This window comes from Ranitomeya variabilis, chromosome 3 (assembly GCF_051348905.1).
Source record: "Ranitomeya variabilis isolate aRanVar5 chromosome 3, aRanVar5.hap1, whole genome shotgun sequence".
Lineage (NCBI taxonomy): Eukaryota > Metazoa > Chordata > Amphibia > Anura > Dendrobatidae > Ranitomeya > Ranitomeya variabilis.
This window is the reverse complement of record NC_135234.1, coordinates 139,072,685-139,095,683: the sequence shown is the minus strand read 5'-3', so window position 1 is coordinate 139,095,683 and position 22,999 is coordinate 139,072,685. Positions and strand designations below refer to the sequence as shown.

Genomic DNA, 22,999 nt, shown 5'->3' with positions numbered 1-22,999 from the left:
AAAAATAAAAATACCAGATTGATTATCACACAATTCCCAGGCCTTCAGAAGCAGATTTTACCACTTTAAATGCAAATCTTGTAAAATCAAAATTACCTGCTGCTCCTCCAGTATCCCCAAAGCCAAGAACTACAAGAAAGAAAAATAAAAAAAATAAAGAAATCAATGAGAAAAATACTACTACTACAACAGAAGTTGTTGAAATAATAATAATTCAGTATTTACATAGCGCCAACATATTCCAAAGCGCTTTACAATTCAACAGATTACATACAAGTCATAAGTAACAACATTAGGTAAAGCAAAAATAATGATGACCCTGCTCGTAAGAGCTTACAATTCTACAATGAGCTTGTGGTGGTTGGGGGACACACCCAAAATAAAGGCGCTTATTTACAATGATGGTCCAGTTGTCTTGAGGGAATGAGGATAGATAGAAGCTGCATCACGTAGTCACAAATCCAGTATGTGTGGCGCTTTTGGGTGCAGTGGAATGTTTAATGCAGTTTAATGGAATGTGATAGGCCGCCCTAAACAGATATGTTTTTCGGGAGCGCTGAAAACTGTATAAGTTGTGGTTAGTCCTGATATCTTGGGGTAGAGCATTCCAGAGGCAACTCATGAGAAGTAGAGATGGGTGGACACCTAACAGACTTCTCCAGGAAGCCCGTGTGTTTGTCGCACTGTCATGTGCAGAACAGCACGGCAAACAAAGCTTCTGATTGGCGGTGAAATCATCCCCACTGGTCAGACAGCTGCGGTTCCCATGCTGTCAAAAGACAGAGTGAGCGCGCAGCTGTGATCAGAAGTATACAGTTTACCTCCGGTCACTGGTGTCATCTGATGGGACTACTGCTCCCATCATCCGACACCTGCTGACGCTAATAACAGTGAGAGCAGGAGTATTCATCAGCAGCTCCTGCGCTGCAATTTACAAAAAAAGAACAAAAAAAACAAAACAGCATTGGTTCCCCCATATTTGTGAACCAGCCAGGCAAAACTCACAGCTGGGGGCTGCAATCCTTAGCTGTCAGCTTCAACAAGGCTGGTTATCAAGAATAGAGGGGTCCCCAAGCTGTTTTTTAAAAAATTATTATTATTATTATTTGTATAAATAATTTAAAAAAGTGTGGGGTCCCCCCTATTTTTGACAACCAGCCTTGCTAAAGCAGACCACTGGGGGCTGGTATTCTCAGGCTGGTAAGGGGCCATGGATATTGCCCCCCCAGCCTAAAAATAGCAGCCCGCATCTACCTAGAAAAAGCACATCTATTAGATGCGCCTATTCTGGTGCTTTGCCTGGTTTTCCAGCTTGCCCTGTAGCGGTGGCAAGTGGGGTTCATATTTGTGGGGTTGATGTCACCTTAGTATTGTCAGGTGACATCAAGCCCATGGATTACTAATTGAGAAGTGTCTGTAAGACACCTATCCATTACCAATACTATATCGGTATGGTAAAAGACACAGCCAGAATAAAGTCCTTTATTAGTCCTTTTTTATTTAAAAACAACAAACAGTTATACTCACCTAACGCCTATTCCATAGAAGCCATTGTTCTCCTGTAATAAACCAAAAAAAAAAAAAAAATACCTCACCTACCCGTTGTTCTGTCCCATGCCGTAATCCATGTCTGGGGATAAATAGTTTTCAACCTGGACGGTGCCAACATGCGACCGTCGAGGCAGAGAACCACTGGTGACTGGTGGCAGTATCAGTGACGTTATCGAGGTTATTGCCGGTCAGTGAGGCTGCTTTGCCTGCCGGGCTGAACTGCAGTGACCTCTGAGATCCCCGCTAGCACCGTGAGAGGCCCATTACCAGCCTGAGAATACAAGCCCCCAGTGGCCTGCTTTAGCAAGGCTGGTTGTCAAAAATGGGGGGGATCCAACACGTTTTATAAATTATTTATTCAAATAAAAAAATAAAAAAACAGTGGGGACCCCTCTATTCTTGATAACCAGCCTTGTTGAAGCTGACAGCTGAGGGTTGCAGCGAGTTTCACCTGGCTGGTTATCAAAAATACAGGGGAACCCATGCCGTTTTTTTAATTATTTATTTATTTATTTTTTAAGGGTACGTGTCCACGGTCAGGATGGCCGGCGGTATCGCCGGAGCGGCGAAGCCCCGCCCCCTTTCTGGGACGCGATGATGCCGGATGTGTTAACTGTACACATCCGGGATCATCGCTCCCTCGCATAGCGCCCTGTGATATTACTTGCGGCGACGCAGGTAGCACGGACATGCTGCGATCTGAAAAGACGCGCAGCATGTCCGGAGTCGCAGGGAAGTCGGATGCGTGTTTCCACGCATAGTGGACACGGGATTTCATAAAATCCCCTCCACTATGCTGGAACATCTGGACGCTGCGTGTTTGACGCTGCAGCTCTGCGCAGCGTCAAACAAGCAGCGTTTACTGACCGTGGACACATACCCTATTATTTACAGCGCAGGACAGGAGCAGGCTAATGAATACTCCTGCACTCGCTGTTATTAGCAGCAGCAGGTGTCGGATGATGGGAGCTGTAGTCCCATCAGCTGACACCAGTGACCAGAGGTAAATTTTATACCTCCGATCACAGCTGAGCGCTCACACTGTCTTTTGACAGAGCGAAAACCGCGGCTTTCTGAACGATGGGGGATGGTTTCACTGACGATCAGCAGCGGTGTTTGCCACGCTGTGATGCACATGACAGCGTTGCAAACACTAAATGTTCGGGCCCCGCCCATTCAAATGAATGGGGTGCGGGTTCGGGTCCTGTTCTGGAACCCGAACGTGAACTTTTTGTAACTGTTCGGCCAAACTGGCAGGACGCGAACATCCAGGTGTCCGCCCATCTCAAGTGAGAAGTCTTGGAGCTGGGAGTAGGAGGTACGGATTAGTGAGGATGTTAGTCAAAAGCCGCTTGTGGAGCGTAACAAGCGGTTAGGTCGATAAACAAATGAGGGAGGAGATGTAGGGGGGTTCTGCACTGTGGAGAGGTTTGTGGATGAGAACAAGCAGTTTAACCCCTTCATGACCTTGGGATTTTCCGTTTTTTCGTGTTCGTTTTTCGCTCCCCTCCTTCCCAGAGCCATAACTTTATTTTTCTGTCAATATGGCCATGTGAGGGCTTATTTTTTGCGAAACAAGTTGTACTTTTGAACGACATCATTGGTTTCAGCATGTCGTGTACTAGAAAACGGGAAAAAAATTCCAAGTGCGGTGAAATTGCAAAAAAAAGTGCAATCCCACACAGTAACCCTGTGCTACTATAACCCACAATCATGGAAAGGTTTCTAGTGTTTTTCAAATATAGATATTGGAAATAAACTATAGTGTTCGTGAGGAAGATATTTCTTTTGTCATTCCTTAAGGGAAAGTCATCCTTCATAACCATACGAGATTATCTATAGGGTCACTCACAAACATTAAAAAGATTGAAACGCTTACCACCATAATCATCACCACCACCACCACCTGCAGGCACAACAGGTGGAGGTTTCGGAGTTGGCTTCTTAGGTACAACTTAAAAGAAAAAGATAAAACAAAAAGAAAGGGATTAAAAATAAAAATACCAGATTGATTATCACACAATTCCCAGGCCTTCAGAAGCAGATTTTACCACTTTAAATGCAAATCTTGTAAAATCATAATTACCTGCTGCTCCTCCAGTATCCCCAAAGCCAAGAACTACAAGAAGGAAAAATAAAAAAATAAAGAAATCAATGAGAAAAATACTACTACTACAACAGAAGTTGTTGAAATAATAATAATTCAGTATTTACATAGCGCCAACATATTCCAAAGCGCTTTACAATTCAACAGATTACATACAAGTCATAAGTAACATTAGGTAAAGCAAAAATAATGATGACCCTGCTCGTAAGAGCTTACAATTCTACAATGAGCTTGTGGTGGTTGGGGGACACACCCAAAATAAAGGCGCTTATTTACAATGATGGTCCAGTTGTCTTGAGGGAATGAGGATAGATAGAAGCTGCATCACGTAGTCACAAATCCAGTATGTGTGGCGCTTTTGGGTGCAGTGGAATGTTTAATGCAGTTTAATGGAATGTGATAGGCCGCCCTAAACAGATATGTTTTTCGGGAGCGCTGAAAACTGTATAAGTTGTGGTTAGTCCTGATATCTTGGGGTAGAGCATTCCAGAGGCAACTCATGAGAAGTAGAGATGGGTGGACACCTAACAGACTTCTCCAGGAAGCCCGTGTGTTTGTCGCACTGTCATGTGCAGAACAGCACGGCAAACAAAGCTTCTGATTGGCGGTGAAATCATCCCCACTGGTCAGACAGCTGCGGTTCCCATGCTGTCAAAAGACAGAGTGAGCGCGCAGCTGTGATCAGAAGTATACAGTTTACCTCCGGTCACTGGTGTCATCTGATGGGACTACTGCTCCCATCATCCGACACCTGCTGACGCTAATAACAGTGAGAGCAGGAGTATTCATCAGCAGCTCCTGCGCTGCAATTTACAAAAAAAGAACAAAAAAAACAAAACAGCATTGGTTCCCCCATATTTGTTAACCAGCCAGGCAAAACTCACAGCTGGGGGCTGCAATCCTTAGCTGTCAGCTTCAACAAGGCTGGTTATCAAGAATAGAGGGGTCCCCAAGCTGTTTTTTAAAAAATTATTATTATTATTATTTGTATAAATAATTTAAAAAAGTGTGGGGTCCCCCCTATTTTTGACAACCAGCCTTGCTAAAGCAGACCGCTGGGGGCTGGTATTCCCAGGCTGGTAAGGGGCCATGGATATTGCCCCCCCAGCCTAAAAATAGCAGCCCGCATCTACCTAGAAAAAGCACATCTATTAGATGCGCCTATTCTGGTGCTTTGCCTGGTTTTCCAGCTTGCCCTGTAGCGGTGGCAAGTGGGGTTCATATTTGTGGGGTTGATGTCACCTTAGTATTGTCAGGTGACATCAAGCCCATGGATTACTAATTGAGAAGTGTCTGTAAGACACCTATCCATTACCAATACTATATCGGTATGGTAAAAGACACAGCCAGAATAAAGTTCTTTATTAGTCCTTTTTTATTTAAAAACAACAAACAGTTATACTCACCTAACGCCTATTCCATAGAAGCCATTGTTCTCCTGTAATAAACCAAAAAAAAAAAAAAAACACCTCACCTACCCGTTGTTCTGTCCCATGCCGTAATCCATGTCTGGGGATAAATAGTTTTCAACCTGGACGGTGCCAACATGCGACCGTCGAGGCAGAGAACCACTGGTGACTGGTGGCAGTATCAGTGACGTTATCGAGGTTATTGCCGGTCAGTGAGGCTGCTTTGCCTGCCGGGCTGAACTGCAGTGACCTCTGAGATCCCCGCTAGCACCGTGAGAGGCCCATTACCAGCCTGAGAATACAAGCCCCCAGTGGCCTGCTTTAGCAAGGCTGGTTGTCAAAAATGGGGGGGATCCAACACGTTTTATAAATTATTTATTCAAATAAAAAAATTAAAAAACAGTGGGGACCCCTCTATTCTTGATAACCAGCCTTGTTGAAGCTGACAGCTGAGGGTTGCAGCGAGTTTCACCTGGCTGGTTATCAAAAATACAGGGGAACCCATGCCGTTTTTTAAATTTTTTCTTTTTTTTTTTATTTTATTTTTTTTTAAGGGTACGTGTCCACGGTCAGGATGGCCGGCGGTATCGCCGGAGCGGCGAAGCCCCGCCCCCTTTCTGGGACGCGATGATGCCGGATGTGTTAACTGTACACATCTGGGATCATCGCTCCCTCGCATAGCGCCCTGTGATATTACTTGCGGCAACGCAGGTAGCACGGACATGCTGCGATCTGAAAAGACGCGCAGCCTGTCCGGAGTCGCAGGGAAGTCGGATGCGTGTTTCCACGCATAGTGGACACGGGATTTCATAAAATCCCCTCCACTATGCTGGAACATCTGGACGCTGCGTGTTTGACGCTGCAGCTCTGCGCAGCGTCAAACAAGCAGCGTTTACTGACCGTGGACACATACCCTATTATTTACAGCGCAGGACAGGAGCAGGCTAATGAATACTCCTGCACTCGCTGTTATCAGCAGCAGCAGGTGTCGGATGATGGGAGCTGTAGTCCCATCAGCTGACACCAGTGACCAGAGGTAAATTTTATACCTCCGATCACAGCTGAGCGCTCACACTGTCTTTTGACAGAGCGAAAACCGCGGCTTCCTGAACGATGGGGGATGGTTTCACTGACGATCAGCAGCGGTGTTTGCCACGCTGTGATGCACATGACAGCGTTGCAAACACTAAATGTTCGGGCCCCGCCCATTTAAATGAATGGGGTGCGGGTTCGGGTCCTGTTCTGGAACCCGAACGTGAACTTTTTGTAACTGTTCGGCCAAACCGGCAGGACGCGAACATCCAGGTGTCCGCCCATCTCAAGTGAGAAGTCTTGGAGCTGGGAGTAGGAGGTACGGATTAGTGAGGATGTTAGTCAAAAGCCGCTTGTGGAGCGTAACAAGCGGTTAGGTCGATAAACAAATGAGGGAGGAGATGTAGGGGGGTTCTGCACTGTGGAGAGGTTTGTGGATGAGAACAAGCAGTTTAACCCCTTCATGACCTTGGGATTTTCCGTTTTTCCGTGTTCGTTTTTCGCTCCCCTCCTTCCCAGAGCCATAACTTTATTTTTCTGTCAATATGGCCATGTGAGGGCTTATTTTTTGCGAAACAAGTTGTACTTTTGAACGACATCATTGGTTTCAGCATGTCGTGTACTAGAAAACGGGAAAAAAATTCCAAGTGCGGTGAAATTGCAAAAAAAAGTGCAATCCCACACTTTTGTTTGGCTTTTTTGCTAGGTTCAGTAAATGCTATGATTCTCCAGGTCATTACGAGTTCAGAGACACCTAACATGACTAGGTTCTTTTTTATCTAAGTGGTGAAAAAAATTTTTTCAAAAAAAATAAAAAATTGTGCCATTTTCCGATACCCGTAGCGTCTCCATTTTTCCTGACCTGGGGTCGGTTGAGGGCTTATTTTTTGCGTGCCGAGCTGGCGTTTTTGGTGACACCATTTTGGTGCAGATACGTCCTTTTGATCGCCCGTTATTACATTTTAATGCAATGTCAAGGCGACCAAAAAAAACGTAATTCTGGTGTTTCAATTTTTTTTCTCGCTACGCTGTTTAGCGATCAGGTTAATGCTTTTTTTTTTATTGATCGGGCGATTCTGAACACGGCAATACCAAATATATGTAGGTTTGATTTTTTTATTGATTTATTTTGAATGGGGCGAAAGGGGGGTGATTAAAACTTTTATATATTTTTTTTCACATTTTTTTTATTTTTTTTAACTTATGCCATGCTTCAATAGCCTCCATGGGAGGCTAGAAGCTGGCACAACTCGATCGCCTCTGCTACATAGCAGCGATCATCAGATTGCTGCCATGCAGCAGAAATGCAGGTGTGCTATGAGCGCCGACAGGGGGGCGCTCACAGCTACCGACGATCAGTAACCATAGATTTCTCAAGGACCTCTATGGTTACTCTGCAGAAGCATCGCTGACCCCCGATCATGTGACGGGGGACGGCGATGCGCTCATTTCCGGCCGGAAGTGCCTGTTAAACGCCGCTGTCAGCGTTTGACAGTGGCATTTAACTGGTTAATAGCGGCGGGTGAATCGCGATTCACCCGCCGCTATTGCAGGCACATGTCAGCTGTTCAAAACAGAGCCCTGCATCAAAGTGCGGTATCTGACCTCGGACGTACTATCCCGTCCGAGGTCAGAAAAGGGTTAAGTTGGATCCTACAATGAATGGGCAGCCAGTGCAATGACTGGCACATAGCGGAGGAATCAGAGTATCGATTGCCAGATAGATGACCCAGGCTGATGCATTAAGAATGGACTGGAGAGGGGAAAGTCAAGTAAGGGGGAAGCCAATACAGTAGTCAAGGCGGGATTGGATCAGGGCAACAGTGAGGGCTTTTGTTATTTCTCTGGTGAGAAAGGGGCGAATTCTAGAGATTTTCTTTAAGTGTAAGAGGCAAGAGATTGTATATGGGAGGGGAAGGAAAGAGTGGGGTCACACAATACCCAGACAGTGCGCCTGCTGCCGGGGTTTTATTGGGTGCCACCTACAGAGAGCGAGATGTCAGATTTAGGGAGGTAAGTAGACTGCAGGAGTAGGGGAAGCTCCGTTTTGGAGAGGTTGAGCGTCAGATAGAGAGCAGACACGATGATTATGTTGGAGACTGCGGACAGACAGTCAGTGGCGTTCTGTAGTACAGCAGGGGTAAGGTCGGAGGATGACGTGTATAGTTGTGTGTCATCAGCATAAAGATGGTACTGAAAGCCAAATCTGCTGATTGTCTGTCCAATTGGGGCTGTGTAGAGAGAAAAGGGCCAAGGACTGAGCCCTGAGGGACCTCAAAAGTGACAGGAAGAGGAAGAGAAGTGGAGCCACGGAACAATACACTGAAGGAGCCGTCAGAAAGATGGGAAGAGAACGAGGGAAAGCAGTGTCCTTTATGCCTAGTGATCCCTAATACATGTATGACACACAAGGACTTACCGCCTAAATCATCTAGCGCATCATCGCCTGGACCTGGTTGAGGTTTTGAAGTTGGTTTCAACTCTATGGAAAATAGTAGTCATAAGTCATTATATCCTTTAGGCCATGTTCTCACAGTCTTGTACTTCATACCTATCAAAGTACAAAGCAGCCCACACACTAGTCTTACAAACCAGATGTACGACGATTCAAACAAACCTTTAATATATTCCTTTTATGTTGTAAAAAGCATCTAATCTGCACCATCGGTCTAAAGTGCAGCAGGGTGTGCGCGACTTATGGCTGCAAACTAATGAATTGCTATTAAGTGATGTGGTACAACCCCTCCACTAAATATTGGGTAATAAGGAGACGTACACGTGTGTATAATATTGTTGGCCTGCCTTATCTAGACCTCCAGCGAGGTGATGCTTCATAGGCTTTTTTTTCCTATTTCTATAAAATCTGTGTTTTATCAGCAGAGTATTATCACTATAGGACTGGCTTTCTCTTGCCTCCTAGTCCAATCACACCCCACCACTGATGAGCTGCCGTCAATGTACATTACACACAGAGAGCTACCAATCAGTGGTGTGGTTACACAGGGCTCAGCATTCAGAGAGCTGCTGCAAATAGATCGGCAGCAGCAGAGAAAACTGAGATTCTATCACAAGTGCTGCACCTAGTAAACAAAGTGATGCATCATTGGAATCAGGGTCTCTGTCCCGACATTAATGAGATGTCAGATTACTTAGCAAAACCTGCTGACAGATTCCGTAGGACTAAAACTTATGACCAATTTCCACTCAAAAAAAGATAATTTATCATTAAATCAGAAGATAACTGAGCAGTTGACTTGCAAAAATGACAGTAGGGAGTGTAATCAGCAGTCACACTAAGTTTTGCAACCCGTTTCTTAGAAGCGAACAGAAAAGTGGCAACCAGTGTTGAGAGCCATAAGATCAAATACTTAATTAACCACAAGACATAAGAAATTGAGAGAAGCAACCCATAACATGTACTGTTTAACCTTACATAAGCTTTCTCAGATCAAAGTAAGACACTAAAGATGGCTGCCATTTCCTGTATCAGCACACCATATGCTGATGTCCAAGATGATCAGTGAGACCCTAAAGATGGCTGCCATTTCCTGTATCAGCACACCATGTGCTGATGTCCAAGATGATCAGTGAGACCCTAAAGATGGCTGCCATTTCCTGTATCAGCACACCATGTGCTGATGTCCAAGATGACGCCCACCCTGATGACCTCATGGACCAACCCATCCTGATGACCTCATGGATCCACCCACAGACTTGCTCTATGCCCAACCCACTAACCAATGGAATATATACGAGCACTCCCATTTTAGAGCTAACCGAGCCCCCCTTACAGGGGTTATATAAACCTGTGTTCTGACTAAATAAAGCCCCTTGGAGCTCAGCCATAGATTGATCAAGGAGAGTTTACATCTGACTGGGTGTCTGGTGTATTTCTTTAGTGCGCACCTGATCAATATCCATTAGGCCAGGAGTAGTCAACTCGAGTGAACATTTTATTAATTGTTCAACCTAACACCAGCATGTCTACACGTCCTACTGTACAGTTCTGCTGTAAGATGCAATGACTTTCTGAACTATTTTTCGGACTGTGTTAGGGTTGGTTACACAAATTTCCAAGTGTGAATATAGCTCAAAACTTGGGGTTACAGAGCGACGTTGGCCACAACACAGGTCACTCATAGTATTGTGTATAGGGCCACAACATGACAGCATAAGGCAAGTGAATGGGGTCACGTTGCAACCGGCAAGGTAGAATCATTTTTTTGTTACTTGCTTGTTGCAATCATGGTAGCCAGTGTTCGCTAGAGCTATGCTGTGATGGAGCAGCGGCACACAGCGACCTGCAATATGACCAGAACTGCTGTGTAGCCCCAGTCTGAGGCCAAATTTGAAGTCAATAGTTTTGAAAAGTAGAAGATGGAAACACGTTGCCTAAGGATTATAATTTTTCTCTACTCTTCTGTATCCTCATTTAAAAATACTGCGATCCCGATACAAAACAACTTGGCAGAAAACCTTTGAAAAGTCCCAAAATTTTGGCGCAACCAAAGAGTTGCACTAAATATTCTGCGACGTTTGGCATTTTTACATCCATTTCTCCCAGCGCTGGGAAATTGGCTGAGCTAGGGTGGGATGCCACAGCTTGTCTAATTCACTAGGAGCTGTGGCATTCCTCCCTGCACCTGATATTTTACTCCAGTCACTAGCTGCAGTGAGACTTCTGGCAGAGCGCATGGAGGTGCACCACACTAGTCAGATGCTCCAGATTCACAAAAAAGACTCAGGAGCCGCCAACTCCACCACTGCCCCTCTAACACGGACGAGAAAATGGCCAGTATGTTTAATAAGCAATACAAAATCAGATTCATATATAAGAATAAGTCAGTCTTACCATCTGGTCCAATCGCATCAGACAAGTCAAAGCCTGAAGTGTAACAAGAAAACATGAAAAATCATTAAAAAAATGGTTTATCACTTATAAAGGACCGGAGACATGGAGGAAAGGCGATTATCCACAAGTAAGGGTTCTTTACAGTTCGAGCAGACAGTGGAATGCCTGCCACAAGCGGTAATAATGGCCGACAGACAGCGTCTTATAAAGGGCTGGATGCTTTTCTCACAACAAATGCAATTGTTGCCTATACATCAATTATACATGATCTATCCTTTAGATTGGATGATGGCTCTGTGTCTTTTTCCACCTATGTAACTACCTCAAGTTAGTCATGTCATGTTTTAAAGGCGATGACCAACAGTGTAATTAATGGGGATGGCCACTTTTTATTTATTATTGATGGCTAGCCTTAGGGTATTAGATGATAATGGGGGGGTGACACCCAGCACCCACTGATCAGCTGTTTCCAGAAGTTCTTGGATGCTGCCAGAAGACTGCAGCTGCGACAAATCTATAGTGGCCACGACTGGGTACTGCAGAGCCTCACCCTGCTCAGATGGAACAACATGAGTAACGTAATGCTCGGCAAATCAGACGCTGAGCTCAGTACAGCACCTGCTCGTAGGCAGGCAGCACCCAGATGTGGGAGTCTGATAAGCACATAAATATGCCACGTAATGTGCTGGTGAAAGCTGCAAGTGCAAGTGTGTCTATGGGAGTCAGAAGGAGACACCCGAGTCACTGAGCCTTTAGGGTATGTGCACGCGTAGATGGAACCTCTGCGGATTTTCAGCACCTGTTTTGAGAAATCCGCAGGTAAAAAGCACTGCGTTTTACCTGCGGATTTGCCGTGGATTCCACCTGCGGATTCCTATAATGGAGCAGGTGTAAACTGCTGCGGAATCCGCGCAAAGAATGAACACGCTGCAGAATAACCAATGCAGCGTTTCCGCACGGTGGTTTTTCCGCAGCATGTGCACTGCAGATGTTGTTTTTCATAGGTTTACATAGTACTGTAAACTCATGGAAAACAGCTGCGAATCCGCAGCGTCAAAACAGCTGTGGATCCGCAGCAAAATCTGCAGCATGTGCACATAGCCTTATAATACACAGGCAGTCCACACTAAACTCTATGAGTTGATAAGCTGTGGGCACTGTGCAATGCTAAAAAAAAAAAAAAAAAAAAAAAAAGTCTTTAGAGTCACGCTGCCTTATCCACAAGCAAAAAAAAAACTGCAAAAAAAAAAAAAAAAAAATTTAAAAATGCTCTTATTTTAGTGACCCATGTTCTACACCCAAAACAGAAAAAGCAAAATTGTCCGCAGGGCGAAACTTTTCCCCGCCTGCCTTGATTGACAGGTCTCACCCTATTTGTCTACAAGGAAAGGCCGGTGAATCAAGCCGAGCAAGGTGGGGAAAAGCTAGGTTGGGGAAGCAGCCAGGTGGGGAAGCAGCCAGGTGGGGAAGCAGCCAGGAGGGGAAGCAGCCAGGAGGGGAAGCAGCCAGGAGGGGAAGCAGCCAGGGGGGGAAGCAGCCAGGAGGGGGGGGAAGCAGCCAGGAGGGGGGGGGGGGAGCCAGGAGGGGGGGGGGGGAGCCAGGTGTGTGTGTGTGTGGGGGGGGGCAGGCAGCCAGAGCAGCTAGAAAAGGGGGGGGGGGGGGGCAGTCCAGCTGACACTTCTCCCTGGGCTCTGCTGCCATTCACAGTAAGGGCCTGAAGGGTTCCATGATGCCAGCAAATTAAATGATAATCCTGTAGTCTCCTGCTCACATCGCATATTTGTGACGTGCAGATTTGGTGCAGGATGTCAATTTTTTTCAGCATTTTTGCCGCATATTACACCCATACTAATGAGTGGGGAAAATCTGCCAAAAAAAAAACGCATGTAAAAAGGAAACACAGCAAAAACAGCCATTTTGTCCTGCGTTATTCCTGCCAAGAGATGCAGAAATTTCTGCAGGAAATATTTAACGTGTGCACGTACCTAAAGCCCAGTCCTTTCCAAGGAGGGAGAAGACAGTCAGTATTTCATGCTGCCTGTGGTTAAGGCGACATTTCCGGACAGGTGCCCATTAATCGCTACATGAAAAACGTGTGGTTTGCAATCACCTCACTGAATGTGTGGCCTCATTTTTAAATTTGAGACAACCCCTTTAAATTACCAGAAAGAATCATTACATAGCAAAAAACTTACCACTGTCGTCTTGGCCTAGAGGGAAAAAAAAAAAAAAAAAGAAAGGGTCAAAACAAAGAAATACAGTCGTGTAAGCATCTTGCAGGGCTAATAGGACAAAAGGCACAATTTACACCACAACATGCGAGCAGCTAATATCTCTACACTAAACCCGGATAATGGAAAAAAACTAAAATAAACTGCAGGGTGTGCCGGGGTCCAACCTGCCCCTTTTAGTACATATTTGCATTCCCTGTTTCTCTATTACACCTTCAGGCTACGTTCACACGATCCTTTTTTTGCTGCGGATCCGCAGCGGATTTTGCACTGCGGATCCGCAGCGGATTTTGCACTGCGGATCCGCAGCCGTTTTCCATGCAGGGTACAGTACAATGTAACCCTATGGAAAACTCCAACTGCTGTGCCCACTCTATCCTTTTTTCCGCTGGAAAATCCGCGCGGATTTTCTGCGGAAAAAAAGAAGTACCATGTCAATTCTTTCATGTTTTCAACATGCACCAATAGGAAAGTGCTGTTGAAAACCCGCAGAGGAATCCGCAGAAGAAACAGTCGGAAAATCAGCAGTGCAATTTTGCACTGCGGATTTTCCAAAACAGGACCTGAAAAAAAAAAGGACCAAAAAAAGGATCGTGTGAACGTAGCCTCATTATGAATAATCTGACAATTGGGCATTACCAGGTTTTCTGCCACTTAGGCGTGCGGCTACTGTACATAGCACAATCTGTGCCGGTCATCATCCACAACACCGACACGACCCTTGTAGGAGAGGAATGGTAACACTCCGTTGTCACTTAAGGCCATGTGCACACTTTGCAGATTCTGCTGCGGATTTTTCCGCAGCGGATTTGATGAAATCCGCAGTGCAAAAAGTACTGCGGATTTATCACTTTTTTTGTGCTGTTTCCACTGCGGTTTTAGACACCTGCGTTTTTTTTTTGTTTTTTTTAACATGGAGCAGGTGCCAAACCGCTGCAGATTCCGCACAAAGAATTGACATGCTGCGGAATGTAAACCGCTGCGTTTCCGTGCGTTTTTTTCCGCAGCATGTGCACTGCGTTTTTTGTTTTCCATAGGTTAACATTGTACTGTACACCGCATGGAAAACTGCTGCGGATCCGCAGCGTAGAAAAACGCTGCGGATCCGCAGCAAAAACCGCAAAGTGTGCACATAACCTTATTCATGCCTTCCAAGAGCAATTAGAGAGGAACTGCTGAGATCCTAGAAAAACTCAGAATTGTAATCTCATGGGGAATACCAGTTATAAGTCGTTTATAGCTGAAGAAAATGGGCACTGCTCCAAAACACGTTATATTTTTACACTAAGGACATGGCTCCAATAATATATCTTTACTGTAGAAGTCTGTCCCTCCATTGTGTTTAGACGCTTCTTGCTCCCTCATGCTAGAGTGCTAAGTGCACCCTTGGTGTGGCCGAGCGCCTTCTGCACACAGGTCCGCCCCCTGAATCTGGATAGAACCTCCCTCTCTGGTGATGAACAGTGCTTTTTTCCCACCACTTCCTCACTGTCAAACTTCATAGGCTGAAAAGCATGCACACAGCTCTCCCCCTTTCTGCTGCAGCCGCAAGCTACACAGTGTGGTGGAGAGGGGTGAACTGTGTCCGTGCACTTTATAAGAACTTTGCAGGCACCAGATTTCTCCCGACACCACACAGGCTTTGGGCTCGCCAGTACTGTCCATCACCAGACACAGAGGCAGAGTATCCAAATCCAGGACCCGTGCGTGAAGCTTCTCAGCCACGGCAAGTGTACACCAAGAACCCTTATTAGAATTAATGCACAATGGAGGGACAGACTTCTACACTAACGGTACGGATATGTCTAGGGGCCAAGTGCCTTATACGACTACAGGTCCTTCTCAAAAAATTAGCATATAGTGTTAAATTTCATTATTTACCATAATGTAATGATTACAATTAAACTTTCATATATTATAGATTCATTATCCACCAACTGAAATTTGTCAGGTCTTTTATTGTTTTAATACTGATGATTTTGGCATACAACTCCTGATAACCCAAAAAACCTGTCTCAATAAATTAGCATATCAAGAAAAGGTTCTCTAAACGACCTATTACCCTAATCTTCTGAATCAACTAATTAACTCTAAACACATGCAAAAGATACCTGAGGCTTTTAAAAACTCCCTGCCTGGTTCATTACTCAAAACCCCCATCATGGGTAAGACTAGCGACCTGACAGATGTCAAGAAGGCCATCATTGACACCCTCAAGCAAGAGGGTAAGACCCAGAAAGAAATTTCTCAACAAATAGGCTGTTCCCAGAGTGCTGTATCAAGGCACCTCAATGGTAAGTCTGTTGGAAGGAAACAATGTGGCAGAAAACGCTGTACAACGAGAAGAGGTGACCGGACCCTGAGGAAGCAGTGGACTGAGTCTGGTGTGGAAACATCCAGAGCCACCGTGCACAGGCGTGTGCAGGAAATGGGCTACAGGTGCCGCATTCCCCAGGTAAAGCCACTTTTGAACCATAAACAGCGGTAGAAGCGCCTGACCTGGGCTACAGAGAAGCAGCACTGGACTGTTGCTAAGTGGTCCCAAGTACTTTTTTCTGATGAAAGCAAATTTTGCATGTCATTCGGAAATCAAGGTGCCAGAGTCTGGAGGAAGACTGGGGAGAAGGAAATGCCAAAATGCCTGAAGTCCAGTGTCAAGTACCCACAGTCAGTGATGGTGTGGGGTGCCATGTCAGCTGCTGGTGTTGGTCCACTGTGTTTCATCAAGGGCAGGGTCAATGCAGCTAGCTATCAGGAGATTTTGGAGCACTTCATGCTTCCATCGGCTGAAATGCTTTATGGAGATGAAGATTTCATTTTTCAGCACGACCTGGCACCTGCTCACAGTGCCAAAACCACTGGTAAATGGTTTACTGACCATGGTATTACTGTGCTCAATTGGCCTGCCAACTCTCCTGACCTGAACCCCATAGAGAATCTGTGGGATATTGTGAAGAGAAAGTTGAGAGACGCAAGACCCAACACTCTGGATGAGCTTAAGGCCGCTATTGAAGCATCCTGGGCCTCCATAACATCTCAGCAGTGTCACAGGCTGATTGCCTCCATGCCACGCCGCATTGAAGCAGTCATTTCTGCCAAAGGATTCCCGACCAAGTATTGAGTGCATAACTGAACATTATTATTTGATGTTTTTTTTGTTTGTTATTAAAAAACACTTTTATTTGATTGGATGGGTGAAATATGCTAATTTATTGAGACAGGTTTTTTGGGTTATCAGGAGTTGTATGCCAAAATCATCAGTATTAAAACAATAAAAGACCTGACAAATTTCAGTTGGTGGATAATGAATCTATAATATATGAAAGTTTAATTGTAATCATTACATTATGGTAAATAATGAAATTTAACACTATATGCTAATTTTTTGAGAAGGACCTGTATGTACTTACTATGTTGTGTTCGGGGGTGACTCTTTAAAGGTCTCCATATAAGATAAAAATCAGCAGAATCCCTGACACTAGCAGAATCGGCCAACGCCGACCATCCTGTGTTATGGGGTATCCCGGCTCTCCCCAACCATTTTTTCCACTGGGTGATACGCTGCCATCAGAACTGTTGGTGGCCACCTCCGCTCTCTCTAGAGAACAGATGAAGGTTTGGCCAAGCCGAATGAATGTCCAGCTGACTGTGTGTATGACAAGCTGTACACCGTGGCTTTATACTCTGGTACCCTGGAAACACTGGTTTGCATACGAGCTGTAGACACTAAAACGAAGAAACAGGACCTTTCACTGGATTTTTTTATTTAAACTGAGAACGGTACCTCCCCAAATTGCTGCCGCGCCACTGATTCTGGTATATTTTATTGTTCTGTACCCCTCCATTCCAAGGTTGTGCCCACTGGTAATAAAGAGCAGCCAATATGTAAATGTTCCCAACAACTAGCGTAGATCACAGAACTGCTCTGGAGGCGTTTGTTTTTTTCTCCTCTACGATGCGAACCAGTCAAAACATAGCCATATCATAGAAGAAAAGGGGAAAGCGGCCACAGAGGTGGTCACATCTGCAGCCTGGCTCAGGGTGTTCACTCCGCAGCTGCCACTTTCCTGCAGCACAGGAGAACGGCATTGCTGGAGAGCAGTGTGGTTTTTCTTCAGTGCTCTCGCTCACCAATAGCAAGAATGTACGTGGCAACTGCAAAGTCCTCAGCGTGGTCACGGGGGACAAATCTAGTGTAGGAGAACACGTCGAGCTCGGCTGCAGCTGCGGCCATGGTATTTGGATTGGCCAGTGGCATAGGGAATAAAAAGGAAATGTCCACAGAGAAGTTAAAAAAACCATCAAGAATCAGTGAAACAGCTGTAATGTGAAAAAATCCAGTGTATAAAAGGTAGCCATAACCTTTAAAAAACTGGGAACATCATTATTAAATATCGTTCATATTGGTATCGTTTCATCATTGCCTTTACTACCGTTTTTCCTTGTCTAGTTGTGCGTTTTGCGCTTCTTTTTTCTTCACCCAGTCCTTTATTCTATTTGCACCTTTTCTTAATTTGCGTTTTCCTGTTTGTTTTTTTCCTGCCTTATGGACATAGTCTAACAATTCCTGATGTTTCTTACTCTCCAGATGTTGTAGCCCAATTCATCAAATGCAATTCTTTTAAAAAGTTGCTAAATTTGACAACTTCACCCCATTAGTTCACCAGGGTTTTGGTGCAATTTTTTCAACTTTTGGCACAAGAGAAAAAAAAATGGTTCAAGCCCGGAAAAAAAAAAAAAGTGCGTTTTTTTTTTTTGTTTTTTTTTTTACTACGTGCAAGATTTATGAATTTCCTGTCAAAAACGGCAACCAATACCACAAGACAAAAAAAAAAAAAGCAAAATCAAGAATCGGGGTCATTTCATGTTTTTGGAGCATTTTATTTTGATAAAAGTCAGATAATGGCTGAATGTCCATAGCTTCACAAAAAACCTCCCATGAAAAAAAATACTAGATACATAACAAGACAGCTGCTACTTAAATATGTATATGTTTGGTACAGTTTTAGAATGTCATACTATAATGTCATTGTCCGCCACGCCTTTTTAGAAAGTCCTATAGTCCCACGTATATTTCCGTATATTTCAGACAGACACCACATACAGGAATGTGACCATGAGTCATCTACGGTGAAACATGAACGGCGTTACTCATCTCCTCAGCTATTTGCTACATTTCTGCTTTTTCTTAGGTCCCATTTTTGCAGTACATCACAAATAACAGAATAAAGGCACACAGACAACACTCATGAGTTTGGTTTCTGTACTCGTGAATAGAAATCATTACTTTTCCAGACTCTCTATCTGGATATAGAAATGATGTTTTTAAGCTCCATAGTCCCTGAAGACACGACAGACTCCGCCATATGCTCAGGGGGTAGGAGCAGGTGCAGGTATAAGGGGAGAAAGAGACAAGGAGACAATCCCAAAGGAAAAGTTCTGTTCTGTCTTTTGTAATTGTGTGCAATAAAGCTGTTAATCTATATGATATTTTACTGTAGTGGTGACTCCCGTGTTTCAGGCCTATCTTTTTTCTTTGTATATACTATTTCTAGTGTCTATAGGCCTGGGTTGAGTCCCACTGAGCGTGGTGCCCCCATTTTTTCTTTCTTCGAGCGGCAGCTATTCTTCACAGCACCTGTGCCATCCCATTGTTCAGCAGGTACAGACCCTCAGCTCATGCACCTGTTCTGTTCCTTGCAGTTTCCAGATTCGTCTTGTAGCGGAACATGGTACTTGAATGAGATTATAGGAGAAATCTGCAATATCAGCCACCATGAAAAGTATGACAATGAGCACGCTATACAATGGAGGTGACTGCACACCTTCGTTCAGCAATGGTTTCTGGCTGTAAGACCAACTCAGATACTGATACTAAGCTACGAATAGACCACCAATCACATGAATGAGGCCGGCCACAGTTCCCTGAATGGCCAGGTGACCAGGAGGACAAAGTGCAGGGACAAACTGTAAAGACATGGCAAGGTCACTGGGTCCCGGAGTCAGAAGGACTAGTAAGGCGTCTGCAAAGCCAACCACAGAGAGCTCCTGCAGCCAGATGCTGTGCGACTGTGTGCAGTCTGACACACCCGTGTTCACTAAGTGTGTCAGGCTTCTGAACGAGGAAGTAGAGTGTGCCGCTAGTGAGTGACCAGCCAAAATGCGAACTATAGCTAGGAGAGAGACATGCCAGGATCGCTCTCTAAATGGAAACTGCATGGTACAGCTAAGAAAGCTGAGAAGTGTGTGTGTTGGAGCTGCAGAAAACTGTGTGGAAGCTGCATCCTGTTCGATGTGAACTGTGCCTGGAGTTGAACACTTCTGTTTGGGCTGGAAGCTGCTGGAGGGGATAGTGAAACTGGTAGGAACGTACCTCTTCTGTGGATGAAGTTTGCTCAGGGAGAAAAGGACTAATCTGTTCGGGTGTGCCAGCACTGCCATATGTGCCTGGTAAATGAACTGGCTATTTGCGGTGATACTTTTGTGCCCAGAAGAGACTGTTTTTGGTTTTGAATCCCTTGGAAGTTTATGAAAGCAATAAAATTGCATCTGTTTGAACCAAACCGCATTATCGGTGTGAATGCTGCCTAATGCCTACCTGAAAGGGTGAACCCCTACAACACGTATACCTCCCATATCATCCTGCACATGTGTACTACCATCTCTTCAGTTCAGCCTGTGAAGTGCATACAGTATACTTTACACAGAAAAAAACCCAAAGCAAGAATGAAAAAAAAAATAAAAACGTGACCTAGTACTTCATTGTGACTAAAGTTTATTACTGTGGATATAAAAAAGTCTCCTTGGTAACTTCGGAAATCACTGCCAAAAATATGGTTTACAAAAAAACTATGACTAATTCTTTGTGATTAATTTCCTCTATGTTTGTAACGTACAACCAGAAGAAACCAGGGCAGCTTGTAATTTAGGACTCATTCAGACGAGCGGAATTTCGGTTTGGATGCTGCCCATGTGCTAAACAGACGTTCCTGGGGCGTTAACCCAGTGTCTATCCAGTAAGCAACTACATCCATAATACAACTAAACATCAACAGATTCTATTTCCACTTTTCGAGCCATAAAATGAACAGCAACACTGTGACAAGTATAGAAAAGTGTCCCCCTTCCCATAACGCAAACAAAAACGCAGCAAAACGCATGCACAACGCTGCGTTTTGCGCCGCATGCGTCCTTTTTTTCATTGATTTTGGACGCAGCAAAAATGCAACTTGCTGCGTCCTCTGCGCCCGGACGCGGGCGCCGCAGGGACGCATGCGGCGCAAAACGCAAGTGCGACGCATGTCCATGCGCCCCCATGTTAAATATAGGGGCGCATGACGCACGCGGCGACGCTGCGGCGCCGACCGCAAATGTGAACGTAGCCTAAGCGACTGCTCCAGTCAACATCTACGGCATTTTGCTTGGCTGTCTGAAGCAGACAGCAGGGTGCACTGCTCCACTGCTCCTCTAAAACCCCCTCTTCTCTGCAGATGCACATTTAAAAGGAATAGGGGCTCAAGATAGGCCCTCTAGACATGTGATTGATGTCCGCTGTGTGATAACCCCTTTAATAAAGGGTTAACATAAGCAACAGTACAAGGAGAATGTGTCCCATGGTCTCCTCTCCTCTATGGACGTCCAAAACCCATTCATCAATAACATTCACTGAATCTTTAAAGAAATGGGTCATATGTAAATAATTTTAAGTTTTAACGATTAAAATTTTGAAAAACTATTTTACATTTTTTAATGGTATAAAATATGAAAATGATTACAAACGTTTTGATTAAACACTAGGGGACAAGCTGCTGATATTTGCTATGAAAACCTAGCATTTTGCTAACTCACATTACCTCTGCAGTAAATGCGAGCTGGATCTGCTCCGTGTCTGACGTCACTCCTCCCCTTCTGGGTTCTTACAAGAGGAAAAAGTGAAGCACAGCGCCATTTTGTTGGTGAATGCAATGTGATCCAGAGATGTGGACAGTGTCACAGGGGATGGCTGGCAAGGCTTATTGTGTCCTGTTAGTTGGCACTGTGCTGCTCACTTGTCTTCACAAAGATCTGAGAGGAGCAGTCATTATTATGGCTGCAGTGCTCAGATCACAGTAATTACACATTTGCGCAGCAACTATCATACATGATCGGATTACACTGGCAGCTCAGCTGGCTGCATTACAAATGACAGGATTGGATATACGGCTCAGCGGATAATTACTGTGATCTGAGTGGAGCAGTCATGCGATTGGGGCTTCAGTACTCAGATTACAGTAATGAGAAGCAAGCACTCACCACCAGGTTTGGGCACCAGGGCTGTGAAGGAGTTTTCATCCAGTGACATGTTCTATCTAGATGATGTCACTGCCACAGCCCTGATGATTGGATCTGATAAGCGCTCACCAGTAGTTACTATGATTTGAGAGCATTAATAATAGGACTTCTCCCTCAGATCACAGTATAAATGGTGAGGGTGCATAAGTTACAGGCACCAGGACAGCGGTGACTTCTCCAAGCGGCGAGTACATGTGACTGGATGAAATCACCAAAGCCCTGGTGCATGGTCCTGCGATCAAGGCTCATTACTGTGGATCACAATGTCATGACCACTTTGCTCAGATCTAAGTTATTACAGGTAACAGAAGGAAATTGTACCCAGCGCACAGCACTGGACTACGATAAAATGGTGCTGGGCTCCACCTACAGCTGTGAACTGGGGACACTCCGGAGCCTTCCCCATTCACAACTGTTACAACCAGTATAGGCGACAGGGTCAGATGCCAACCACAATTCTTTATGGCCTGGGACTACTGCATTTGCAGTGTGTAAGTGACACACCAAATAATAAAAGCAGCCCCTCAAATAAACATACATAAAAATAAACCATTTAATGTTTATACACTAAAAGTTAAAGTCTCAATATTAAAAAAAGCCTCTAAGTATGTATTTACGGGGATGACCTAGAAACAGACAATGAAGGTGAAGGCTTGAAGCAATGTTTACAGGGGCACAAATGTGAAGGTACATGGGGAGGGGGAACATTCGAAGGTTTGCTGCGGGACCCACAATTTCCTAATTATGGTGCACATGGCGCATTTTCTGAGCATTGCCTATACAGTTAGGTCCATATATATTTGGACAGAGACAACATATTTCTAATTTTGGTTATAGACATTACCACAATGAATTAAAAAAAAAAACAATTCAGATGCAGTTGAAGTTCAGACTCTCAGCTTTCATTTGAGGGTATCCACATTACAATTGGATGAAGGGTTTAGGAGTTTCAGCTCCTTAACATGTGCCACCCTGTTTTTAAAGGGACCAAAAGTAATTGGACAATTGGCTCCAATGCTGTTTCATGGATGGGTGTGGGCAATCCCTTCGTTGTCATTCTCAATTAAGCAGATAAAAGGCCTGGAGTTGATTTGAGGTGTGGTGTTTGCATTTGGAAGGTTTTGCTGTGAAGTAAACATGCGGTCAAAGGAGCTCTCAATGCAGGTGAAACAAGCCATCCTTAAGCTGCGAAAACAGAAAAAACCCATCCAAGAAAATGCTACAATATTAGGAGTGGCAAAATCTACAGTTTGGTACATCCTGAGAAGGAAAGAAAGCACTGGTGAACTCATCAATGCAAAAAGACCTGGGCGCCCCCAGAAGACAACAGTGATGGATGATCGCAGAATAATCTCCAAGGTGGAGAGAAACCCCTTCACAACAGCCAACCAAGTGAACAACATTCACACAATGTTTTTAAAAGAGGTTTTCAGGGCTTCAGTCACACTATGGGACTGCAGATTAACCAAATTGTGAGTGTACAATG

At 44.7% G+C, this 22,999-nt stretch overlaps 1 protein-coding gene across 6 annotated transcripts in view; it reads right to left on the bottom strand.

The window, feature by feature from the left end:
* The window catches only part of CD99 (CD99 molecule (Xg blood group)), a 76,553-nt gene that overhangs the window by 24,492 nt on the left and 29,062 nt on the right, over positions 1-22,999 (bottom strand). For 3 of the 6 annotated variants that reach the window (XM_077294702.1, XM_077294699.1, XM_077294700.1), the window contains exons 2-7: positions 13,147-13,161; positions 10,952-10,984; positions 8,519-8,581; positions 3,638-3,670; positions 3,431-3,505; positions 97-129 (exon numbers count right to left, since the gene is read on the bottom strand). In XM_077294702.1, the coding sequence (XP_077150817.1) occupies positions 97-129; positions 3,431-3,505; positions 3,638-3,670; positions 8,519-8,581; positions 10,952-10,984; positions 13,147-13,161 (252 nt within the window). The remainder of the gene's footprint in view (positions 1-96; positions 130-3,430; positions 3,506-3,637; positions 3,671-8,518; positions 8,582-10,951; positions 10,985-13,146; positions 13,162-22,999) is intronic. The other 3 variants (XM_077294701.1, XM_077294703.1, XM_077294705.1) reach the window with 3 other exon arrangements.